The 21415-nt window shown below is 37.1% G+C and overlaps 1 protein-coding gene across 2 annotated transcripts; it reads right to left on the reverse strand.

Annotated features, from left to right (window-relative positions):
- Positions 1-9935: 9935 nt before the first annotated feature.
- On the reverse strand, positions 9936-18238 carry FGG (fibrinogen gamma chain). Of its 2 annotated transcripts, XM_012645246.1 has the most exons (10): positions 17976-18238; positions 17831-17875; positions 17448-17631; positions 17222-17315; positions 15553-15683; positions 15117-15250; positions 14005-14189; positions 12242-12519; positions 10699-10868; positions 9936-10153 (listed from the first exon to the last, which is right to left on the reverse strand). In XM_012645246.1, the coding sequence occupies exons 1-10, from the start codon at positions 18051-18053 to the stop codon at positions 10139-10141; spliced, it is 1314 nt and encodes a 437-aa protein (XP_012500700.1). In that variant the 5' UTR covers positions 18054-18238; the 3' UTR covers positions 9936-10138. The 2 variants fall into 2 exon arrangements, with proteins under 2 accessions (XP_012500700.1, XP_012500699.1); XM_012645245.1 differs by lacking the exon at positions 9936-10153 and having other exon boundaries at positions 10373-10868.
- Between the last annotated feature and the right edge of the window lie 3177 nt (positions 18239-21415).

Here is a 21415-nt window from a genome sequence, read left to right on the forward strand (position 1 = left end):
AGTTTCAGTCATGCAAGATAAGTTCTGGAGACCTCCGTACAGCATAATGACTATAGTTAACAATATTGTATTGTATATTTGGAATTTGCTAAGAGAGTAGATGCTAAGTTTTCTCACTACACAAAAGAAGGTAACTATATGAGGTGATATATATGCTAATTAGCTTGATTGTGGCAATCATTTCATGATGTACATGCATATCAAAACATCAAGTTGAACACCTTAAATATATAAAAATTTTATTTGTCAATTATACTTCATTAAAGCTAAAAAAATCTTTGGCTTAGATTTGCCAGATTTAGAAAATAAAAAAAACAGAGTGTCCTGTTAAATTTGAATTTTAGATAAGCAAAAAATCCATTTTAGTATAAGTATGTCTCACGCAATATTTGAAACACATTTACACTAAATATTTTTTGTTGCCTAACTGAAATTCAAACTAACTCAGCATCCTGCAATTTATCTGGCAATCCTACCTTGCCTCAAACTCTGCTTCCAATGTGAAGTCAATCCTGATAAAAGTAATAGCTAGTATTTATCGAATGTTTACTAAGTGTCACTTTGCTAGACATTTTGCAGGGTACCTGATTTAACCTTTCCAATGAAAAGCGATCTCTTGCTCTTCCATACTTCCTTAGACCATGTACCATTAGTGACATTTATCACTGTAGGAATGTTGTTCATCTCCTCCACTAGATTACAAACATGAGAATTAAAATACTTTATTGGTATTTATATGCTCCCCAAAAGGTATGGGCTCTCATTGAGCAAGAAAGCATCAGTGGGTTCCACTGTCCTGAAGCTGACCTGTGGTCTCCTCTGGACCTGCAGACATATGAAGCTTGCTACATATAGATGAAAGCTCTGGTGCAAGGCAGTGACCTCCTTCACTGCTTGTTCTATGGAAGGTTCCTTGTCTAATCAAGCTCACTCCTGAGGCAGCTCTCTAGGGTTTCTGGAGGAAGCTGGAGAGCAAAGAGGGAGCCCTAGAGCCCTGTCCAGTTTCCAGAGGACAAAGATTCCATGAAAACCTGGGTTACACTCACCCACAATGACTGCACTTGCAAAATACTTGGCCAGGATAGGAAGGCGAGGCTTGACATCTGCAGATGTTTTCCTACTCCTGCAGGAAGTGCCCCTTTGGGGAGGTGAACGTGATGCAGCAAAGAAGTCCCCAGAGAGAAAACTGGTAGGCTTCATGTGAGCTGGTTCAACATAATCTGATTGAAAGTAAATTGCCAAAGACAACAATTTGAATGTGCTCTTTCAAGGTTCTCTTAAGTATGTTCCAGGGTTTCCTTCAGTATCTGCACATCTCACTCCCTGACTTCATCCAGGCCTCGGCTCACATGGCACCTTCCCTTCCCGGAGACGACTGCTCTGATCACACTAGCTAAAGAGCAGCCACCCTCACACGTCATTCCATTAATGCTGCTATGTTTTTCTTCATAGTACTTTATCCCTACTGGACGACATGCACTTGGGAAGTTATTTATTTTATGTCTCACCCACAATAAGCTTCATGAAGCCAAGGAACACTGCCTTGTCCAATGCCAGGCACAGAGTAAGTACTACTTGGTATTTGTAGTAGTAAGTACTATTCAGGCTGTCACAGCCCAGAGGCAGCACTGCAGGGTGGAAGGATAGTGGGCTTTGCACAGTGTGAGACCTGGATTCTACCTAAGTGACATGGGCAAACTGTTTAAGTTCTCTGAGCTAGTTTGCTTATCTGTAAAATGGGATAACAATATTTATCTTGCATGATCGTTGTAAAAATTATATAAAATGATATCTATAAAATATTGGACATACACAGTAAGAGCCCCAGAAACAGTAGCTTTTATTTTTCCTAGAATGGCCCAATGCTCCATTATAGAAAGTTCCATTTTTTTGACTCTAGTGCCAGAATTCCCTAACAAGCCCCTTTTGTGGAGCACTCTTTGGCCTGGTCCTGCAGGCTGAGCACCAAGCTGGGCTCTCCATCCACGAACCAGCTGTATGGAGCTATGGAAGAGCAGGTTTTGCTTAGACAGAAAACAATGCAGATTAATAGGCAACAAATAATACAAGGAGTATCATTTTTTTAAAAGCATGTGACAGTAAGGGTATCTTTAAAAGTGCAAAGTTGAAAAAGAGTCAAGAAATTTTCAGTAGCTTAAATTGCAACCTGCTGTACATTGTCTTTCCCCACCCGCCCCCCACCCCCCGGAGATGACTATGTTCTATTTTCCTTTGCTCTGATGAGAGGGACGTTCTATTTATTTATTCTCTTGAAATTAATGTCATATTCCACAAGGTATGAATATTTAAATGCAGGAGTTCACACATTTGTTATGCCCTGACTTCTGGCAGGACTAGAATAGTTTTTATTAGGTTTAATAGTTTGTTTGTATGGTGTATAATATATACAGAAAGAATAGAAATTCTATAGCTGTAACTATGTTTCAGTTTTAAACTATATCTACTCATCACAACTTCCCCATGAACAATAAAATATATAACCAATCATCTAGATATTTGTCATTGTGTAAATACAAATTAAAAATCCAAAACAAAACCACAGTTTTCTTTTGAATGGAACATTTATTTTTCCGGGGGCTACATCCTAGAATTCAAATGTATTGAATTCTGAGAGCAGTTCATTCATTTATTCATTTATTTAAATTTACCAATCATTTGTCATATATACTATTCATCTAGTCCTGTATATACTCTGTGCTTGAGATAGAAAGACAAATAATGTATAGTCTTTAGCCTTCAAGTTGCTTACAATCAATGAGCAAATCAAATAAGTTATGTAGCTAAGAATTAAATTCATCTATACAAACTTGCTATTTTTGTAGGTCCAAACAAAGAATATTTGCAATTTTATGAGGTTTAATCTAATATAAAACAATGAAAAAAATTCTATGAGCTATATTCTTTTTCTTTCTTTTTTTTAATTTCAGAATATTACGGGGATACAAATGCTTTGGTCACATAAATTGCCTTTGCACCACCCGAGTCAAAGCTACAAGCATGCCCATCCTCCAGACAGCGTGCACCGCACCCATTTGGGTGTGAATTTACTCATGCCCTCCTGCCCCCTCCCATGCCCGATCCCAGTATATTCTGAGTGCTGTTAGAATACACAGCAGAGGGTAGTATATCATTTTTGTATTGCTTTTTGTTACATTTTGTGTGAAATATTCCTTAAAAAGTCAGATGTAATTCAGGCTCAAAATGCAAGATGCTTCTGAAAAATACTTATTGTGTCTTCCATCATAAAAATGTATGTGAATCCGTACATTTATTATTATTCTAACAACAGGAAGATAATGGCACTTTGACAGAAAATATTTTGTTAAAACAATATTAAATACATACTTGGAAAGTGCTAAAGTTATTTTCTAAATTTTGAAATGTCTAAATTATAAAAATTTAGGAGATTGGGGCATTTATAAAAACTCTGCAGGGTCTCCGCCTCAGGTTTTACAGCAGCGCCAAGGATTCACTGGAAAACACTGGCAAAGCTACTTAACTTTGTGTATCTTATATTCTCTACTTGTCTCCTGCATTTCCAGGATGTTGCAAAAGTTTGTTTTGACCAAGTGCTTACTGTGAAAAGTGAATTCGCTGGTAGAATGACTTATGTAAGAGTGACTACCGGAGTGGTTATTTTCAGAACTTGTCAATACTCTGAACCCAGATGGTTTCCCTGCAAGTTAGAGCTGTAGAGAAAAGAAGGGAATTTTCTTAATATACAAAAATGATTCTAAACTGCACTTAAGAAAGTGAGGAGGGGCCAGGCACTGTAATCCTAGTACTTTGGGAGGCCGAGGCAGGAGGATTGCTCTCACCCAGGAGTTTGAGGCCACATAATCGCGCCACTGCACTCCAGCCCCAGTGGCATTGCTCTGAGACCTTGTCTCTTAAAAAAAAAAAAGTGAGGCGGTAAAAAAGAGCTTTTATTTGATAAGAGCTTTTTTTTTTTAATCTTACTTGATTCTGTCACACTGCAGTTCTGTTTAATCTCCTTATTCAGGAAAGAAATCTACCTTATTTTGTCAGAGTTGAACTGTCTCCAGATTAATGAGTGTTTAATTCAATAATTTGTTTAGTGTTTTGGGGATTAAGATCTATGTCCCTATGATAGTTATAATAATAATCCTTTTTTTATCCTTAGGCATAATTTTCATGGTCTTTTATTTAAGCACTTCCAATCAAGTTCCCATCTAGTAGTTATGAGTGTGTGTGTGTGTGTGTGTGTGTGTGTGTGTGGTGAGAGAAAGAAAGGCAGAGAGAAAGAGACAGAAAGAGAAAGAGGTGGAAGTGGAGTCCTTGAGTTTTTCTCACTGTTTTATTTCTTTTCATTTTTTAACTGCCTTATCAATTAAATAATCCAATTTTCAAGATAAATTTATCTTATTTATAATGTGCTTTCTCTAGATTTACTAATTTTTTTGCATTGAACATGTATTAAAGCATAAATGCTGTTTTTGAAAAGGAAAGCCACTATACAGGTAATCAACTGAAGTATTAATTGATTGAACAACGTGGATTCATTCTGACGTCATATACTTAGGATCCATTATATTTGGCGCACTGCTCTGCTGGTCTCACTGTGGATCTTCTACTAAAGATTAGCAAACAAGATCTATCAGCTGGTATTGATTTAACAGCAATTTATTAACACCTGGGGAATTAGCATTTGCAAGGCATGTAGAACTTCCACAAACAAGGAAGTATATGAAAAAAGGGGGTAATTTAATTACCAAGGTCCATTTGATTCTCCGTGGTTTTTTTAATGGGACCTAGTTTTAATAGGCCATTCTATAGTAAAACCAAGTCAATTTAAAGAAGGTTTTGGGTAAAAATTTTGCTAGGATAAAATTCAACAAAAAATTAATGACAAAAATGCAGAGAAACCTAAACTGAGGGACATTTTACAAAATTCATGACCAGTATAGCAGAATAGACCCCTCTAAATTGTCAAGGTCATGAAAAACAAGGAAAGACTAAGAAACAGCAGACTGAAAGTGACTAAGGAGATGTGACAACTAAATGTAATGTATCCTGGATGGGATCCTGAAACAGAAAAGTGACATTAGTGTAAAAGTTGGTGGAATCCGAATAAAATAGGGAAATTAGGAAGTGGTATAGTACCAAAGTTGGTTTCTTGGTTTTGACAAATGTATCATAGTCATGTAAGATGCTAACATTAAAGAAAACTAGGTGCTGGTATAGTGAACCCTCCGTGGTATCTTTACAAATTTTTCGTAAATTAAAAAAGATAGCAAAATTAAAGCTTTATTAAAAAGCAAAAGCAAAAAATATTATAGTTTAAAATTATATTTCCAAACTTAACCAACATCAGATTAAATGCAGCAATACCACTCTTAAAAGCAAAAAACAACTCAATTTTCTTTTTGTTTTATTGTCTCTCGAGCAATTTCATGTATTGTCTTTTTCGACCCTTCCTACAGCTTTGTGATGTAAGGGGAGAAATTATGAAGGAAAACATTTCCAGTCCAAGGTCTCTTAAATGTTAGGTCACATTGTTTTAAAGTAACATTTTAACTGTTTGTCCCTGAGGATTTGAAAGAGGCCACTTTCATCACAGAGTGGAATCTGCCCTACTCTGTTTATTGAGGGAGAGTCAACATTCAGATTTATTTAGGGAGGGTTCTCTATTTGCCTCAGGTCACCTCATGTTTTGAAAGTTATCAGTAGAAGAAAATCTGGGTGAGGACCTGGGAAAAATAGGAGTGAGGGTCAGGAACACTGGCTTGTGGATTTGGGAACCATAATTTTGACCCAGTTGTAGACATGACTAAATGCCATGATCCTGAATTTACTTCAGTTTGTTCCTGTAAATATTTCCCAACAAAATTGAGGTGAGCAAGACCTTACAATTGTGTCAGCCAGCCTTCCCAGAAAGCTTTCAAACTTGCTCCAGGGCAGTGTTCTACAAGCCGTAGTCGAATCTACGGTCAATGCTCCTAGGGCGCCAGTGGCAGCAGTGCCATTTGGGCTGAAGCTCATGTGTACAAGGCCAATAACTATTCATCTATCTTCAGTGTGGGTTTTTTCCTTCTTAAAGAGAAAATATTAATAGACTTCCAATATGTAGATCATTAGTAGAGAATGATTATGATTGATGCATACTTTTATGGGGTGAATTAATTCAATGATAATCCTCGGTCCCAAAATAATTTGTGAAACCTCTTCCTCCCAAGAATCAATATCATCAAAACGATGTTCTCTGGCCATAATGCAATACATTTAGACAATAATTGAAAATAGTTTTAAAATCACAAGACTTGGAACCAAATTGAATTCACTTTACAACCCTTGGGTTCAAAAGGAAATCAAGGGAAATTATAATATACTTAGATTACAGATCTTAACAACATAGCACTGAATGAAAATAGAAATAAGTACAATAAAAATCTTAGCAGTGATTCTCAAAGGATTTGTGATAAAGGACCAGTTTTGTTAAAATTTTAGTCAGTCACAGACCTATTTTTTTATCTAATACAAAAAAATTACTAGAAAAGTGAAATTTTAAAAAGCAAGGATATGCAAAATATAGGCCCAAATTTTTAGTTTTAGATTTCAATGGTATAAAATTACATCTCAATAAATATAATCAGAACAAATATAACATAAGAAAAGTTTTCTACATGCTAATTCTCAATTTTTTTTTACTTAATACAGAGCAATGTCGAAGAATTTGGGGACCCGTGTTCTGAGCAACACTGATTTATAGCACAATGCCATTTATATCGTTTAAAAATACATACATACACACAAAATCCATGATTTAAAAGAATGCATACAAATGAAGAAACAAACATCAAACCTATTAAAATTGTTTAAGGGGAAGATGGAACAAAAAGGAAATTTGAATACATGAGAATCTGTCAATCAAGAGAGTGACCCAGCACAGACCAATAAGAATGATGTGCTGTGAGTATGATTAACTCAAAATCTGCCTCTGAGGCTTTGTGTGCACGTGCGCGCGCGCGCGCGCGAACACACACACACACACACACACACACACACACACACACCCAACACACAATCCCCAAAGAAATAAATGAAATATAGTCTTTTCCACATTTTTGGTCCTTTTTACCAACTTATTTTCCATCTACTTTGACTCATCTCACTATCTTTAACTTTTTCCCCCTACTCTTTGAGCTACATCAAACACAAGAATTCATCAGGTAGATGTATTTTCCACAGGGTTAAATGTATACTTTGTTTTTCACCAGTGTCATCTGAATAAACCAAAGGTATCTACTATAAATACCTTGGCTAATTTATATTGGTAAGAGTCAGAGTGAAAGAATTTTAGATCTTGGAAAGATCTCAAATATGCTGTCTGTACTTTCTTCATTTCTCACTTACTTTTAGCCTACCCACAAGTCTGAAACATACCTTTCAGAGATATATTTTAAAAGCTTGATATTTGGCCAATAAATGGCCACTCCTGTCTGTTGATTTAAGATCTTTGTTCTACAGTTGTGTGACTTGAAGTCATGGTATTACTACATCTGGCACCTTCCTTTTTGGAAGCTTCCTCTATAGGAAGAGACCCTGCATGTCCGATTTGCACCTAGTGCTCCATTTTGCAGTTTTTATATGCCCAGGAAAGTAAGGGGGAGGGCTTAGCAATAGTTATCTGTGATTTGATCTGTGAAGAAAAATAATCTGTCTTTGTGTGACCCCAAACCCTTTTTTTTCACTGAAAAGTAGATTTTTGGGGTTGATTGATCAAGATAATCCTTTCCATTTCCATTTTATTGGTGGGGACGTGATCCAGTTGAGTCTGGAAGTATTTATCCTGCTTTATTTCTTGCTTCAGCCCTTCAACACTCACCACTGGATAGTAATAACTAAATGAGTAGATTTTGGAAGTTCATCTATTTTTCTCAACCCCACTGGGTTTCAAAATTAACTACAAAATTAGTATGTACTCATTATAACAAGTCAAACAACACAGAGGTATCTAAAGAAAAAGTAGCCCCTTCTGACCAATCAGTGTTCGATTATCCAATATGTAGGGCAAGGTTGTACTCAGGACTCACAAAAACAGGGGGGTCCAAAACATTTTTGAAAGAATGTTATGTTGGTATTTCTGAAGAAGCATTGGACAAATGATCATGGTAAAAATCAGAAATCTTTGGACTTCTTTATATTTATTTTGTGTCTTAGTATTTTTATTTAATTTTATAGATTGGTTGAGAGGAAAACAAATATGTACAAATAGTGCATATATGTCAAGATTAAATTTTGTTCATCAAGTTGACCAAGGAGCTATTAAAAGGATTACATTTTATTCAAAGTGTATATTTGTATATAATTTTTACATAATTATAATTTTGAGTTATTGTTCATCTTAAAATTTCACTTATCATTTTGTAAATGTGTCCATGTTCATAAAGAGCTATTATGCTTATTATGCAATCATTGTAGTCTATTCCATTGTACTTATAAACCACCTTGCTTGTCCATTCTTCCACTGTTAAATATTTTCTTAATTTCCTACTGACATGAAATTTGTGTCTATATTTTTATTTCTGCACATAGCTATTTTGCTTTTTAAAAATAATGTTCTTGGGATAAATCACTGGAGTGATATTGCATCAAAACTTATGGATATTCACATAACTCTTCATATCTGTGACCAAATTGCTCAGCCGAAGGATTCTATAGATTGACCAAGGGTAGACTGTATGCATTCTGAGTTTAGAAGTAGTTTGGAGTGTAATGAGGTGGACGCAGGTGAGGTTGGAAGCAAGAAAGGGAACAAGAAGGAGGTGATTGTTCTTATCCTGGCAAGAGATGTGTATGTGTATCTCAACTACAATAGCAGCAGTGAGCATAGAGAAAAAAAATGAATATAATAAATATTTAGGAGGTGGATTGGACAGGCTTGATGATTAATTGGATATGGGGAGGAGGGAATGAGGAAGACTGGAGGATGAGTCACTGGTTTTTTTGAATTTGAGAAATGGATGGAATAGAACAGGTTTGGGAGAGAGGAGGACATTGAGCTTACTATGCACTATATCCCCAATATCCAGCACAGTGGCTACTACAATAAAGGCATTCAATAAATGTTGGTTGAATGAATGCTTCATGAATACGTGAAAAAACAAAGGCTGCAAACAATGAATCAATGTTTCTATTTTCCAAACCCTCACAGTATTTGGTTGTACACCTAGAAGTTGATCTAGTGTTTTTATTTCCTCAATAGATATTTTAAACTCAGGATTCATGAGAACAAGAAGTGAGAAGATTAAGAAAGAAATTGTGGAGAGTCCACAAAGCTCAGGACTTCAGAACAACCAGATCCACCTCTCATAAAATTAGTCAATTACTTTACACAGTAAACCTTATACCAAATTACATAGTTTTAGCTATCCCTTAGAAAGTCAGCTCGCCCTGAGCTCAGGCTGCTAAGAACTCAATATCCCTGATTCAGAATGAAGAATGGCTCTGTTCCTTCCGCTCTTCTCAGAGTTCACCAGAGAGGGACTGAGCAGTTGGTTCCCTAAAGCTCTTCACTCTGAGTTGCAGTCCTCTTGGAGTGACCAGGTGTGAGCGCAGGTGTTTGGAGCTCAAAGCTTCCGCTGGGAGAATCCCCAAGCAGCTTTCTGTCTCTAGCTGCTCTTTGGGTACCGTGCACCTTAGTTATGTGATTGTGACTTGTGCCTGTGTTTTTATATGCTGTTTTGTCACTTTGGGTTGCTGCACTCTCCTGTATTTGTCATGTATCTCCTGGAGGGCAATAACCATTTCTATTCCCTTTGTAACTCCCCTAGATGCAGGTATAATGTTAGCATAAAGTGAGGGCTCAACAACTACTAATAATTGCCCAACTGTAATTACTAAATTGGTGAAAAATGGTGGTTTTTAATAGTCAATAAAAGGTACCAAGTATCTAGTCTTAGGAAACAAAAGATTTATTGAAATGCATGTAGATAAATTATCATCAGCATAAAACTGTTAGTGGAGTTTTCAACACGGGTTCTTTTTACTCTTAAAATGAAGTGAGGCTTTGCAAGTCCATTGTCCCATAGGAAAAATATATTTTTCTGTTCATATAAAATCCTTTGAAAAAGCAAATATCTTTTGAAATGGTCTTTTAAACGTCTCCAGCCTATGAATATATAACAAAACAAAAAATATATATTAAAAATATATAATTCTCTCTGTTTAAAAAGAAGAATTGAATATGAATGATTTGAGGTAAATAAGATGGAAAATACTTAGTTATTTGAAACTCTAAAATTTTCTCCTATTTTGTTAGTATATACTAAAATATTTAGGAAGTAATAAAAATTTAAAAATTATCAAGACAAAATGACAAGTGATCATAAAAATGCAAAAAAATGATAAAGTTTTATTATCATAGAAGGAAATAAGTCAAAACGTTATGTCTTCAAATTGACAATTTTTAAATAACTCTGATTTCAGCGATTTGGAAATACAGTCCAAAGTGAGTTTTAATTTCCATTTAAGGCTAAATATCCTTAATAGAAGACTTAAAATCAATAAATATGGTGAGAGAAAATAGGAAGAAACTTTCAGAAAATTTCTGAAATTTTGTGGATCAATAGATATTAGCAGTTAATTTTCTACAAATCAGCCCCAGGGTAAAATGACTTAGTCATATTCTATTTCCACGTTGTGTTCTGGCCCCACCTGCTTTGATCCCCCCAGGTGGTGTTGCTGTCCTTCTCCAATGGAGAGTCTGTTGTATGGGATCATCTTCATAGTGGTTTTCTTCATGGAATACCACCGGGATTTCCAAGTGGCCCAGATAATGCCGTTATCATAACCATTAGGAGTAGACGCTTTTGAGTAAGTGCCACCTAAGACAAATCACAGATGTACATATTATTGATCTCGAATTTCCTTACCTCAGCAGTCTATAAAGAACTATTATGAAGTGCACTGCCAGTTACATCAAATTTATAGTGTTATCTACTAACCCTATAATCTCAATTTATTATTAAAATAAATGTATTATTAAACAACTCCTTATGTCTGTGTTGTGCCTCATGATCACACCCATACTTTAAATTTATTCACTATAAGCAGAGCTATAAACCCACAGTTCCCTAATTGGCCTCTTTCCCTCAGCTTAGCCATGCTGGACTCAGCTATTGTGGGCATCTTGCTTCAGGCAGGTTAGAATAGCAGGGTGCAACATTCCTGATCAGGTGGTCTCAGGTTATCTGAAAACACAATTTTACTGGTTAATTGAAGAAGGTATGAAGGGCTTTAGGAAATGGTTCTAGAATGTTATTTTACATCTCCATTATAAAGTGGAGACTAGGTTGATTTGCCTTCTCCTTGTGCCAGAGCACCAGATCTCATGTAATTGTGTAGGGGGGTTGTCTGAGTTCAGTACTGGAGTGTACTACAAGCTATCAACACGGCTACCCGGGGTCATACGGCTCAAGCACTTGTCCTGAGACTTTCTTCTAATTGTGTGGCTTGTTGGTGCAAAAATAAGTTAGAATTTTCCAATTAAAATGTTGGGAAAATCAAAAGGTTACTTTAAATAAACTTTGACAGGACTCCAAGTTGGCTATTGGCTGGGATGATGCTCTTAGGAAGTAAGGTTGCTCATCAGTAGGGCTTCCCCACACATAACTGTTGGGTAGTAGATACAACCAGTTTTCCAAGCCATTCTAGCCTTATTGCAAACTATAGCCTACCCCTGCCCCATCCTAAAATAATTGTCTACAATCCCCGGACTGGACTCTTCTCTCAAGCTTTCATGAACCTCTGCCCTTGCCAGTACTTCCCCACCCTTGATTCCATTCTTCCGGACACCTGCTCTGTGCTCACTGGGTATATCTGACACATAGCTCACGGGAAGCTGAGTCAGGCTCATGTGTTAACAAGCATCACTATGGTAATGTTAGTCTATCCAGATCAGATATATGGTATGTCTAAAGCAGATACCATAGCCCAAAGTGCCAGCTATGATGGTGATAGTTTTGCTTACAAGGAAGACCACTGGATATTTTGCAGCAGGTGAATTTCTTGTAGAAGGGCCAATTTTAGGCATAAGCTTGGTATTATCCAATTCCAATTTAAAATGAAGAACCATATGATAAAAGCCCCACTCTACTATCTTCACTAATTATTTATCATTTCTTTATATTTATTTATTACCTTTTATAAAAGTAGTATATGCTATATATTAATTGGAATCTAAGAAAGAAAGACATACCTTGGTAATAAATTCCATTGAGGTGGCCAGCGTGACACTTGTTCATCCACCAACCAGATCCATCCTGTTCAGCACAGTTGCCTTCAAACTTATCATTGTCATTGTCCCAGGTACTGAACTGCATGCCATTGTGGGATGTGAAAAATTTGTCACTAGGATCATCACCAAAATCATAGCCATCAAAGGCATCTCCAGCTTCTCCACCAATGAAGTAGGCATATGTCAAGCGGTACTTGTCAGCTTCAGGTGCCACCTTGAACATGGCATAGTCTGCATGACTGTGAAGAGAGGAATAGAGACATCATATCCTGAGCCTCCTCGGGGATCTCAGAAGTTCCCTCTTTCATAGGACAGTTGCTTCAAATTTTTCACTTTGCTTCTTAAGACTAAAACGTGCTCATTGAGTAAAGTTTTCTGCAAATCTGGCAAGAGGCAATGGATGTGTGAAGCAGTCAAGAGCTCATCAATACCACCCAGGGTGAGTTCAGAAGCCTTCAAGACATCCCAGTGAGAACAATAACCTCACCCATTTGAATGTCATTTGCTTTTTTTTCATCCTAAAATCAAATCAAGACGTGTGGATGAATTGGACTAATTTCACATTTTCAACTTTTTAAAAAATGTTTGGCATTGCACACGTTATCACAGATCACAGTCGTTATCTGACAGTGAGTGACCCTTAATTAAGGCACCAAACTTGAAGGAGTCACAGCTCCGTTAGCCACTCATATCACCTGAAGGGTGAGGTGCTAAAGGGTTTTTCCCCCCCAAGGCAGCATGATAGTGGAGGGAAGGAGGGCTTCTCTGAGAGCAACAAAGAAACAAAGTGGTCCCTGTGTAGCCCACAGCACATGTGCTGTGGGACTCAGAGAGATTCTCTCCTAGAAGAAATTGGGAAAGAGGACCATAATTCTATGGTGTAAAGGGAAGAATGGGCCTTGATGAATGAACAGAGATTTCCAGAAAGTACTTAGCTTCTTCCCTAATGTCCAGTACTTGGGAAATGGGTGACACTCTCCTAGGAGAAGTTCTACTGACTGTGGTACTTTCTGGGTTAACAGACACACAAACAAATGAAAAACTCATGTGTTTGGAGACAATATATCTCATTATTCCCAAAACATAACAAGAGGGTTGGATTTTTTTCTACATTTTAATTAGGCATACAAGGCTCAAAACACCCTCATATCTCTGAGATAGAGAAGGCTCTAGGTCACCAAAGGAGCTGACTGATTTAATTTTAGGGTAGCCCATGATTTGACACAATAAATGGTCATTAAAACACTGGGAAATCTAAAAAGGCTGATTTTGCTTTTCAACAGGGTAGTTGTTAAGAGTGCAGGCTCCAGAGTCAAACTACTTGAGTTCAAATCCTACCTCTACCATTTACTAACAATGTGCCTTTGGGCACATTAATCTGTAAAATAGGATTAATAATAGTACCTGCCTGGTGAAATAGTAATTTGGATTAGATTAAATTATAATTTCATACTCAATTTATGGTACATATTAAAAGCTCATTAATTAGCTATTATTCTGAACGGTTCCAGGTTAAGGAGATTGTACCAAAACACTCAGATCAATCCTAAACAGGACCTGCCTTTCTGGACTGCCCAAGAACCAAATTAACTCCTGGGGAAAATGGCTGGATATGCATTTTGTCTCTGTCAGGCTGTCTTTGCCATTGTTCTATTGATAGTTGGAAAGTACACATGCCAGACAATCTCTACAATAAAAAGTTAGAAGTCCTTTCTAAAGAGTACCTGGTTCTTCCATTCCAGTCTTCCAGTTCCACTCTTAATACATATGGGATTGCAGACTGTGTGCTTATCAAATGAATCTTCTCATTTCCGAGCCAGAACTCTGTGGTGCCAGTAGGAGACAGGTGTCCAAACCCTTCTTTATATTGAATCCAGTTTTTCTTGAAATCTAGACTGCCGTCAAGTCTCTAATTACACGATTGCATGGGCAAAAGGAGAGAAAGGATTATCAACACATGTAAAGAAAATGTTATCGATATCTTGTTAAAAATATGGAAAGATGATTCTATCAACTACCAACTAAGTGCCTTGGCCAAGTTAGTTCAGTTTCCTCATCTATCAAACAGGAGAAATGATGCTTACTTCATAGGGTTGCTGTGAGGATTACATGAGTGAATATAAGAGAAATATCTAAAAGAGTGCCTGGCACATGGTAAATTAGTATTTAAAAGACACGTAGCAGACTTCAGAACTCAAGCTTGATATTACTTGATATTACTGATGGTAGAATGGTCACAGTATTGCTCAATCTGCATCTGCCAACCAATGCTTCTGTCATTCCCGCCCTCTGAGCGCCCTCTGCAGGAGCAGTTGTCCCAGTGGCAGGAGGTAAACAGAAGGTAAAGGAACCTGGGGTCTGCAGTGGCTGTCAGCAGCTGGAAGAGGCAACAAAGGGCCCTTGTCTCGGAGCAGCCCACCTGCATCCTCTAGGGGGGCTTCATCATGTTGTGACAGCTGGCCTTAGCTCTTGATCTACCTGACGGAAGAGGTCCCTTCTTGCTCTTTGTCACTATGGTATGATGATTATGTTCTATCATGAATCCGCAACCGCAGTGCCAGCACAGTGCAAAGTCAAAGCACAGATTCTGAAACCAGACTGCCTGGGTTTGAATCCTGACTCCATTACATATTAGTTATGTGATCAGGGGCAAGTTACTTAACCTCTTGTACCTCAGTTTCCTCTATTGTAAACAACGGTAATAACACTATCTACCCCACAGGGATATAGTGAGCGTTAAATGAGTTAATGTTCACAAGGTGCTTAGAAAAATATCTGGCACATGGCAGAAACAGTGTAGGCGCTTACTAAATACATATAGTGAGGAAAAAATTACCTTCTGAAGCACAGTCCATCCATTTCCAGATCCATCGATTTCACAGTAGACTAAGAACTGCTGCTTAGCTTTTAGAGGTTTGACAAAGTAAAGCCCACTCACTTTGGCTCCCTTATTGGCAATGTCTTGGCAATCTGAAGAAGGAGAAGCAATTTTACTGTGCTTTGAAATCCAGGTAAGACTGTGATAGCCTTGAAAATGAGCTTTTAACTTGTAGAAAGCTATTCATTTCCCAAGAAATATTTTCTTACTTCTCATATAATCATTCCTTTCAAACTATTTTTCGCTATTCAGGAAAAGTGTGGGCAAGTGAATGCTTAGACTCAATGGCTAGACACTTTTCAATTTGTTCCTATACATTCTGATACATACAATCTCCTTTACTTTGCATATTTTCTTTGATGTACATGATCCCAATATGAACCTCCTCACTTACCTTTTCCAGTTATGTCGTGTATTTGTACTGTGTCTTTGCAAGGTTCCTGGCACTTTTCTTCAAGCTGGGCTACCTTCTGTCTCAGGTTCATGATCTTCTGATTATTTGTATTATATATTTCCTGTAAATACCTACAAATGGGTCAATAAGATAACAAAATACAAATAGTCCTTTCAGGAAAGTAATTTTTTATTTTAAAAAATAAAATTAAAAATTTTATTTTATTTTAATTACTTATTTTAAGAGAAAATAAGTATTTACTTTTAAAAAAAATTACCTTATTTTCTCAAGAACTATTTCTGATAAATTACTCAATTCTTGGAAAATTTCTAAAATTTTGTTATTGAATTGAGATAAATTAGAATTCTAAGCTTTTTGAAAAACAAAAAAAATCAGTCAAAACAGGAATATAATTTTGACCTGAATCTTTTCACCTAGAATGGGGACTATAGCCTCAACTCTGAACGCATATAACAAAGCCCTTGTCAATACACATGGTAAAGTGGTCATTTTGATTTTGACCTTATACATAAGGGGCAGCGGATAACAAGCTATATGAGTGATGAACCTGGTTAGTAGGAACACCTCCTGATGACAAGAAGCAGGAAAGGCCCTGTTTAGTAGGTCACATGTGGCAAAGCACTATTCCTTTTCACTTGTGGATCTGTTAAGGATCTATTTATGGGCTTCAATGTCTAACTTACAGAAAAATATCTGGGACGTTAGCATACACAAAACGAAACCACAGACACTTTCCCTTTTTTCTTTAATGTTGCTAGGTATATAACTTCACAGTAGGGTTGAGGGAAGTAAAAACCATGCTTTTGTAGTTTCCCACGGGGTTGCTTGTAAATATTCAGAAATGATAGAAAACTTTCTACAATGCATAAACTGTTGTGTCTTTCTTTGATGTAAAGAAGGCTATCTGAACCCTTTAATTTCCCACTTTGTCTTAAACAATCTCTGCACAACGGTCTCCCTCAACTTCAATGATGCGCAATAACAATGCAAATTATTATGATAATAATAGTTATAACAATAATAACAATGGTCCTCTGATACCAAAAAGAGGAGAAATCCCTCCTGGGCCACTTCTCCCTAGCCGTTTATCTCAATTTCTCATGCTTCTTTGAAAACAATTTAGAAAAAAAATTGGAGAAGAAGCTAAAACTGCATCTGAGACCTCATATTCTGAAAGTTTATGCGTCCCTAGGAAGCTATTAACAGAGATGTTTCACTTCCAAATGAAAGGGGGAGAATACGCAAGTTCAATCTGCCATTATCAATGGGTAGCTTTACAATATTTGGTAAACTTAGTCTCTTAAAACATGTTTTTTCTGCTCCACCTTTGATATAATTTACTTTAGTAGCCAAAATCCTTCCTATGCCCCTGCTTGCTAATTTCTTACCACGAATTTGGTAACATTTTTATAAAAAGAATTTTACTTTCAACATTCAACTTCCAATGAGTTTGATTTTATGGTGTAAGACAATTCGGGAGTGGGGAGAAAACATTTAGATAAATATGGTCATAATAGCATTTGAAGACATCTTGGATTTTATAAATGGAATTTTAGAAAACCACTAAAAGGTCACTTTCACCTAAGTATGGAATATTAAATAAAAACTAAATCAGTCTTGCAGAGCAAATTAAAACAAAAATGCTTACCGAATACTTGAGTCATGTGATAAAATCAATGTTTCATATTTCATAATTTCTTCTAGCATTTTCTTGGAATTCAGAGTAGCACTCTCTACCGTATCTATAATATGGATCAGAGACATAAAAATACTTAAACAAATAATATTTAAGCAAAAAATACTTAATCAAACTAAAACAACAGCAAAAGAACTTCACAGATGATTTTCTCAGTCAGTAGTGTTTAGTTTCTCACTTGGTTTTGTTGGTTCATTAGGATTATAGCTGACTTGGAGTGCTTTGATCAATTCTTTGGCTTCTGCTGTGCTGTTTTCAGCTTGATTTAAGATGTCTTCCAAAGTCTGTAGGTCCTTATCTACTTTGGTTTGGTAAGTAGAGAGGAAATCTGCAATGCCACAGGTAGTTGGGCAAAAACTACCCTGAAAGTATAACATTGAAGTGAATTAAAATGTTGATAAATGCTACACTTAAAATCTACCTGTTAATAAAAATAGATAAAACCCACAACTCTGTTTTTAAAAGGTTGCAAGTGTCGAATGATATTTGTAAGAGAACTGCTTCTACTCCTCTGCCCCTCTCCAGCTCCAACATGAAATGAGAAATATAAAAGCTACTTACAAATCGTTCATCTAAGATGCAGCAGTTGTCTCTGGTAGCAACATACTAAAGGAGAAAAATACAGAAATTTCACTTGTTTATCAACTACTTTCTTATTTTCCAGTTTTCCATTTAAAACAATATGTTTTGTGATCAGCGCACTTACTGCCAGGCATGTTGAAGAGAGTAATAAAAGAGCGTAGAAGTTGAGGATTAAACTCCGGGGGTGCAAGGACCAACTCATGATGCCTAGGGTGCCCGGTGCGCCGAGCCTCGTAGTCAGCACTGTGGCCTCCCAGGCTCCAATTGTCCCTTTATGTAAGCTCCTGGGACGGCCGGGACTGCTAGTGGCTGGAGCTTGTCACGAGACTTCCTTACCAGAAGGGTGGAGACATCTTTCCTGTCCCTTTTTCCTCATCCTGACCCCCAACCTACGCACAGTTTCCCAGATTTTGCACACAGGTTTTCGCTCCTCCTTTTTGGCCCAGTTCAACTTTTTTCTTCTGACCTAAAATCATCTCCAAAGGCTAGTGAAGCATTAGCCATTGCTGTGAGGAGGGAGCGCAGCCGGGAAGGCTGTGTTGCAACTTCTTCCAGGACAAGGCTGAGAGAGCAAACACAGAGATCTGACCTCGACCACAGCAAACCTGGCCCATCTTTACAATGGGGTCTGCTGCCAGCCCCTAAATTACCGAAAGAACTTTCTTAGCCCAGGGATGAGGTAACATAATTATTTTTAACCTGTGGCTATGGCAGGAGGAGACTTTTGCCTTCCTCAATATTCCCAGGAACGATCAACACTGGAAATACATTCCTGCCCCTCTGTGTTGGCCATTGTCATAGGCTGTCAGTTCTCAGTGAGCTTTGGGGCACAACTCTTCCCTTTGTCTGGCTTAGCACCCCATCTGCCACAGAGGAGAAGGGAGCTAGGAGCTCACTTTGTTTTTCCTGCAGTTCCGTCCAGTTACCTAGAGGAAAGCCTGGGTATAAGACACAGGGCCTAGGAAAATCCACCTCCCTGGTATCAGACTATAGTAGAAGCCAAGCTGAAGGAAAAGGGACAAAATGAGACATGGGGACCAGAAGGGCATCATCTTTGTCCCGCCCCTACAGCTTCCTTGGGTATTGGGAAAACATGCCTATCATCACCTCCTACTGACAGCCCCCAGCTGTGCGTTACGCCATTATCGATGGCCCTACTTTTGGTTACCCCTCACTTCCTTCTCTGAAACCAAGCCTACTGCAAATTTTGATGACACATATTAGTGGGAGAAATCCATCCAATTTGAAAGAAATAATCTTTAATGTTTGATTCCAAGTCTTTACAAAGGAATATTTATGCTTGACTTGAAAACAAAGATAAATGTTCATGTTCCGTAAATAATCAATAATTGTTATAACAAAGTGAATATACCAAAGCCAGATTTGTTGTCTTTTCTTCCCTCTCCTCCTTATCAGTTATTGCCAATCACATCACCGCACCACCAGTCAATTAAGGGTCTCGTGATCAATCTTTTTCCTCCACCTTATCTACTCAGCTAATCAGTTGTTAATCAAGTTAGTTGAATTAAACATCAAAGTGTTAGTATTCTTTTCAAACAGCTCTACTTCTTTTGTAGCTTTTATAGCAGCTTTGTATTATATGTATACATGCCATATTCACCTCTTTAGATCGTAAACTGATTTCTATGGCTATAACACTAGCATAGCAATATTTAACACTCAATAACTATTTGATGGCTTGAATTGAATCAGTTGCTTCTGTGGAGAGGTATGGGGTGAGTGGCTGAAAAATAAGGTTGGGAAAAAGGGTTCATTTTCTCTGTATACTCTGTATCTTAAGAATTTTGAATATATGTACATATTATCTACTAAAATATGTATAATTAAAATATGTAATTATTGATCACTCACAGTGATTTATTTGGTGTCCTAATAATTGCTTCTTGATTATTTTTTGATTTGACTATAAAAGGTGAATAGGACACCGCCTTTGCCTTTAAGGAGAGTATAGCTCAACTGGAGAACATATACATAAATAGTTCTTAAGAGCTCTGGAGTCCATCTGCCTGGGTTTGAATCCCATCTCTACAACTTAGTAGCTGTGTGACTCAGTACTAGCTACTTAACCTCTCTGAGTTTCATTATCCATGTTGGGAAAACAGCTAATAGTTATAACATAGTACCTCCTTAATAGGACTGCTACCAGGATTCAGTGGGATAATGTATTGAGCACATTACCTGATTCACAGAAAGTGTTAAGCAAATGTTCATAGGCTTCTAAATTACCAAATGTATTTGGTATAAAATTTGTATAAATAGGAAACTCATTTAGTAGAATTGTAAGAGGGACCATTATTGGTAGATTTGGTTCATGGGGAACGAGCTTTGTTGTTCCATCTATGGAAAGTCCTCGTCAATAATCTCTTGCAATGATCAGACTGTAACTGCAGTCTGATTCTGTAATGCTTTACAGAGAAGAAAGCACTAGATTGTCTAGTTTAGGAAATTCCATTCAAATTAATTCCACCAAGCAAAGATCAAAGGATAATGCAAATAGACTGCATGCCTTTTGAAAAGGTGTATTTTCTATCAGTAAGAGTGTCCAAACAAAGACTGAGTGATTCTTTGTGGTTCTTTTTGCTGAAGACCAAAAAATAATGATTTGTTGAATTTGAGGTAACAATTCATGCAGTCACAGGTTGGGTTTTGGGCTCTTTAACTTCATAAAGTTTCATTAGATGTATCAATATGTATAATATTCACAAGGTTGATAAACACTTAAATCGAGGAAATTAGAAATTCTACCTTATCACATTTACTTGTATTCCTGGCTTTTTACTGACTTGTATTAGAATCTGAGATGCGTTATCACAATTTTAGAGAAAAGAATTTGCTTTTACCACAATCTCAAGTATTAAATTTAAATCATATTAGACAAGATGCTTTCTGAGAAAAAAAATGGCCAACAGTGATTTAGTGGCCTATGTTGGCCCTGCATTCAATTTCATACCACTTAGGTATATTAAATTTTCTTTTTTCTTTTTTTCTTTTTTTCGAGATAGGGTTTTGTTCTGTCACCAAGGCTGGAGTGCAGTGATTCCATCATAGCTCACTGCAGGCTCAAACTACTGGGCTCAAGAGATCCTCCTGCCTTAACCTTCCAGTTAGCTGGGACTACAGACATGCACCACCATGTAGGGCTAATTTTTCTCATTTTTTTAGAGAAAGGGTCTCACAATGTTGCCCAGGCTGGTCTCGAACTCCTGGCCTCAAGTGATCCTCCCACCTCAGCTTCTCAAAGTGCTGGGATTACAGGCATGGGCCACTGTGCCCAGCCAGGTTTATTACATTTTAACTACTTGTTCCATGTTTGGGCCAATTTTTTCTTTGATAAATGATAAATGATTAATGAGTTCCAGGAAAGAAGAATATTTCTTAAATCGCATTTCCTATACTTTCAGGTTTGTTTTTTGAGAAAATAGCATTGGTAGTATTTAAGCCAAAATAATCATTTAATTTAATTCAGGAGTCAATGTGCTTGTTTATTGAAATAATAATTTCTTAACTTACCTATCATCCAACTGTTTTGTGTTCTGATTTGAA

This window comes from Propithecus coquereli, unplaced genomic scaffold (assembly GCF_000956105.1).
Source record: "Propithecus coquereli isolate 6110/MARCELLA unplaced genomic scaffold, Pcoq_1.0 Scaffold228, whole genome shotgun sequence".
NCBI lineage: Eukaryota > Metazoa > Chordata > Mammalia > Primates > Indriidae > Propithecus > Propithecus coquereli.

Excerpts from the sequence above, each read along its gene's own strand:
- FGG (XM_012645245.1), bottom strand. The coding sequence starts at position 18,053 with ATGAGTTGGTCCTTGCACCCCCGGAGTTTAATCCTCAACTTCTACGCT. Across the intron at positions 17,876-17,975 it reads TCTCTTCAACATGCCTGGCA|TATGTTGCTACCAGAGACAA; the intron begins GTAAGTGCGCTG and ends TTTCTCCTTTAG. Across the intron at positions 17,632-17,830 it reads GCATCTTAGATGAACGATTT|GGTAGTTTTTGCCCAACTAC; the intron begins GTAAGTAGCTTT and ends TTATACTTTCAG.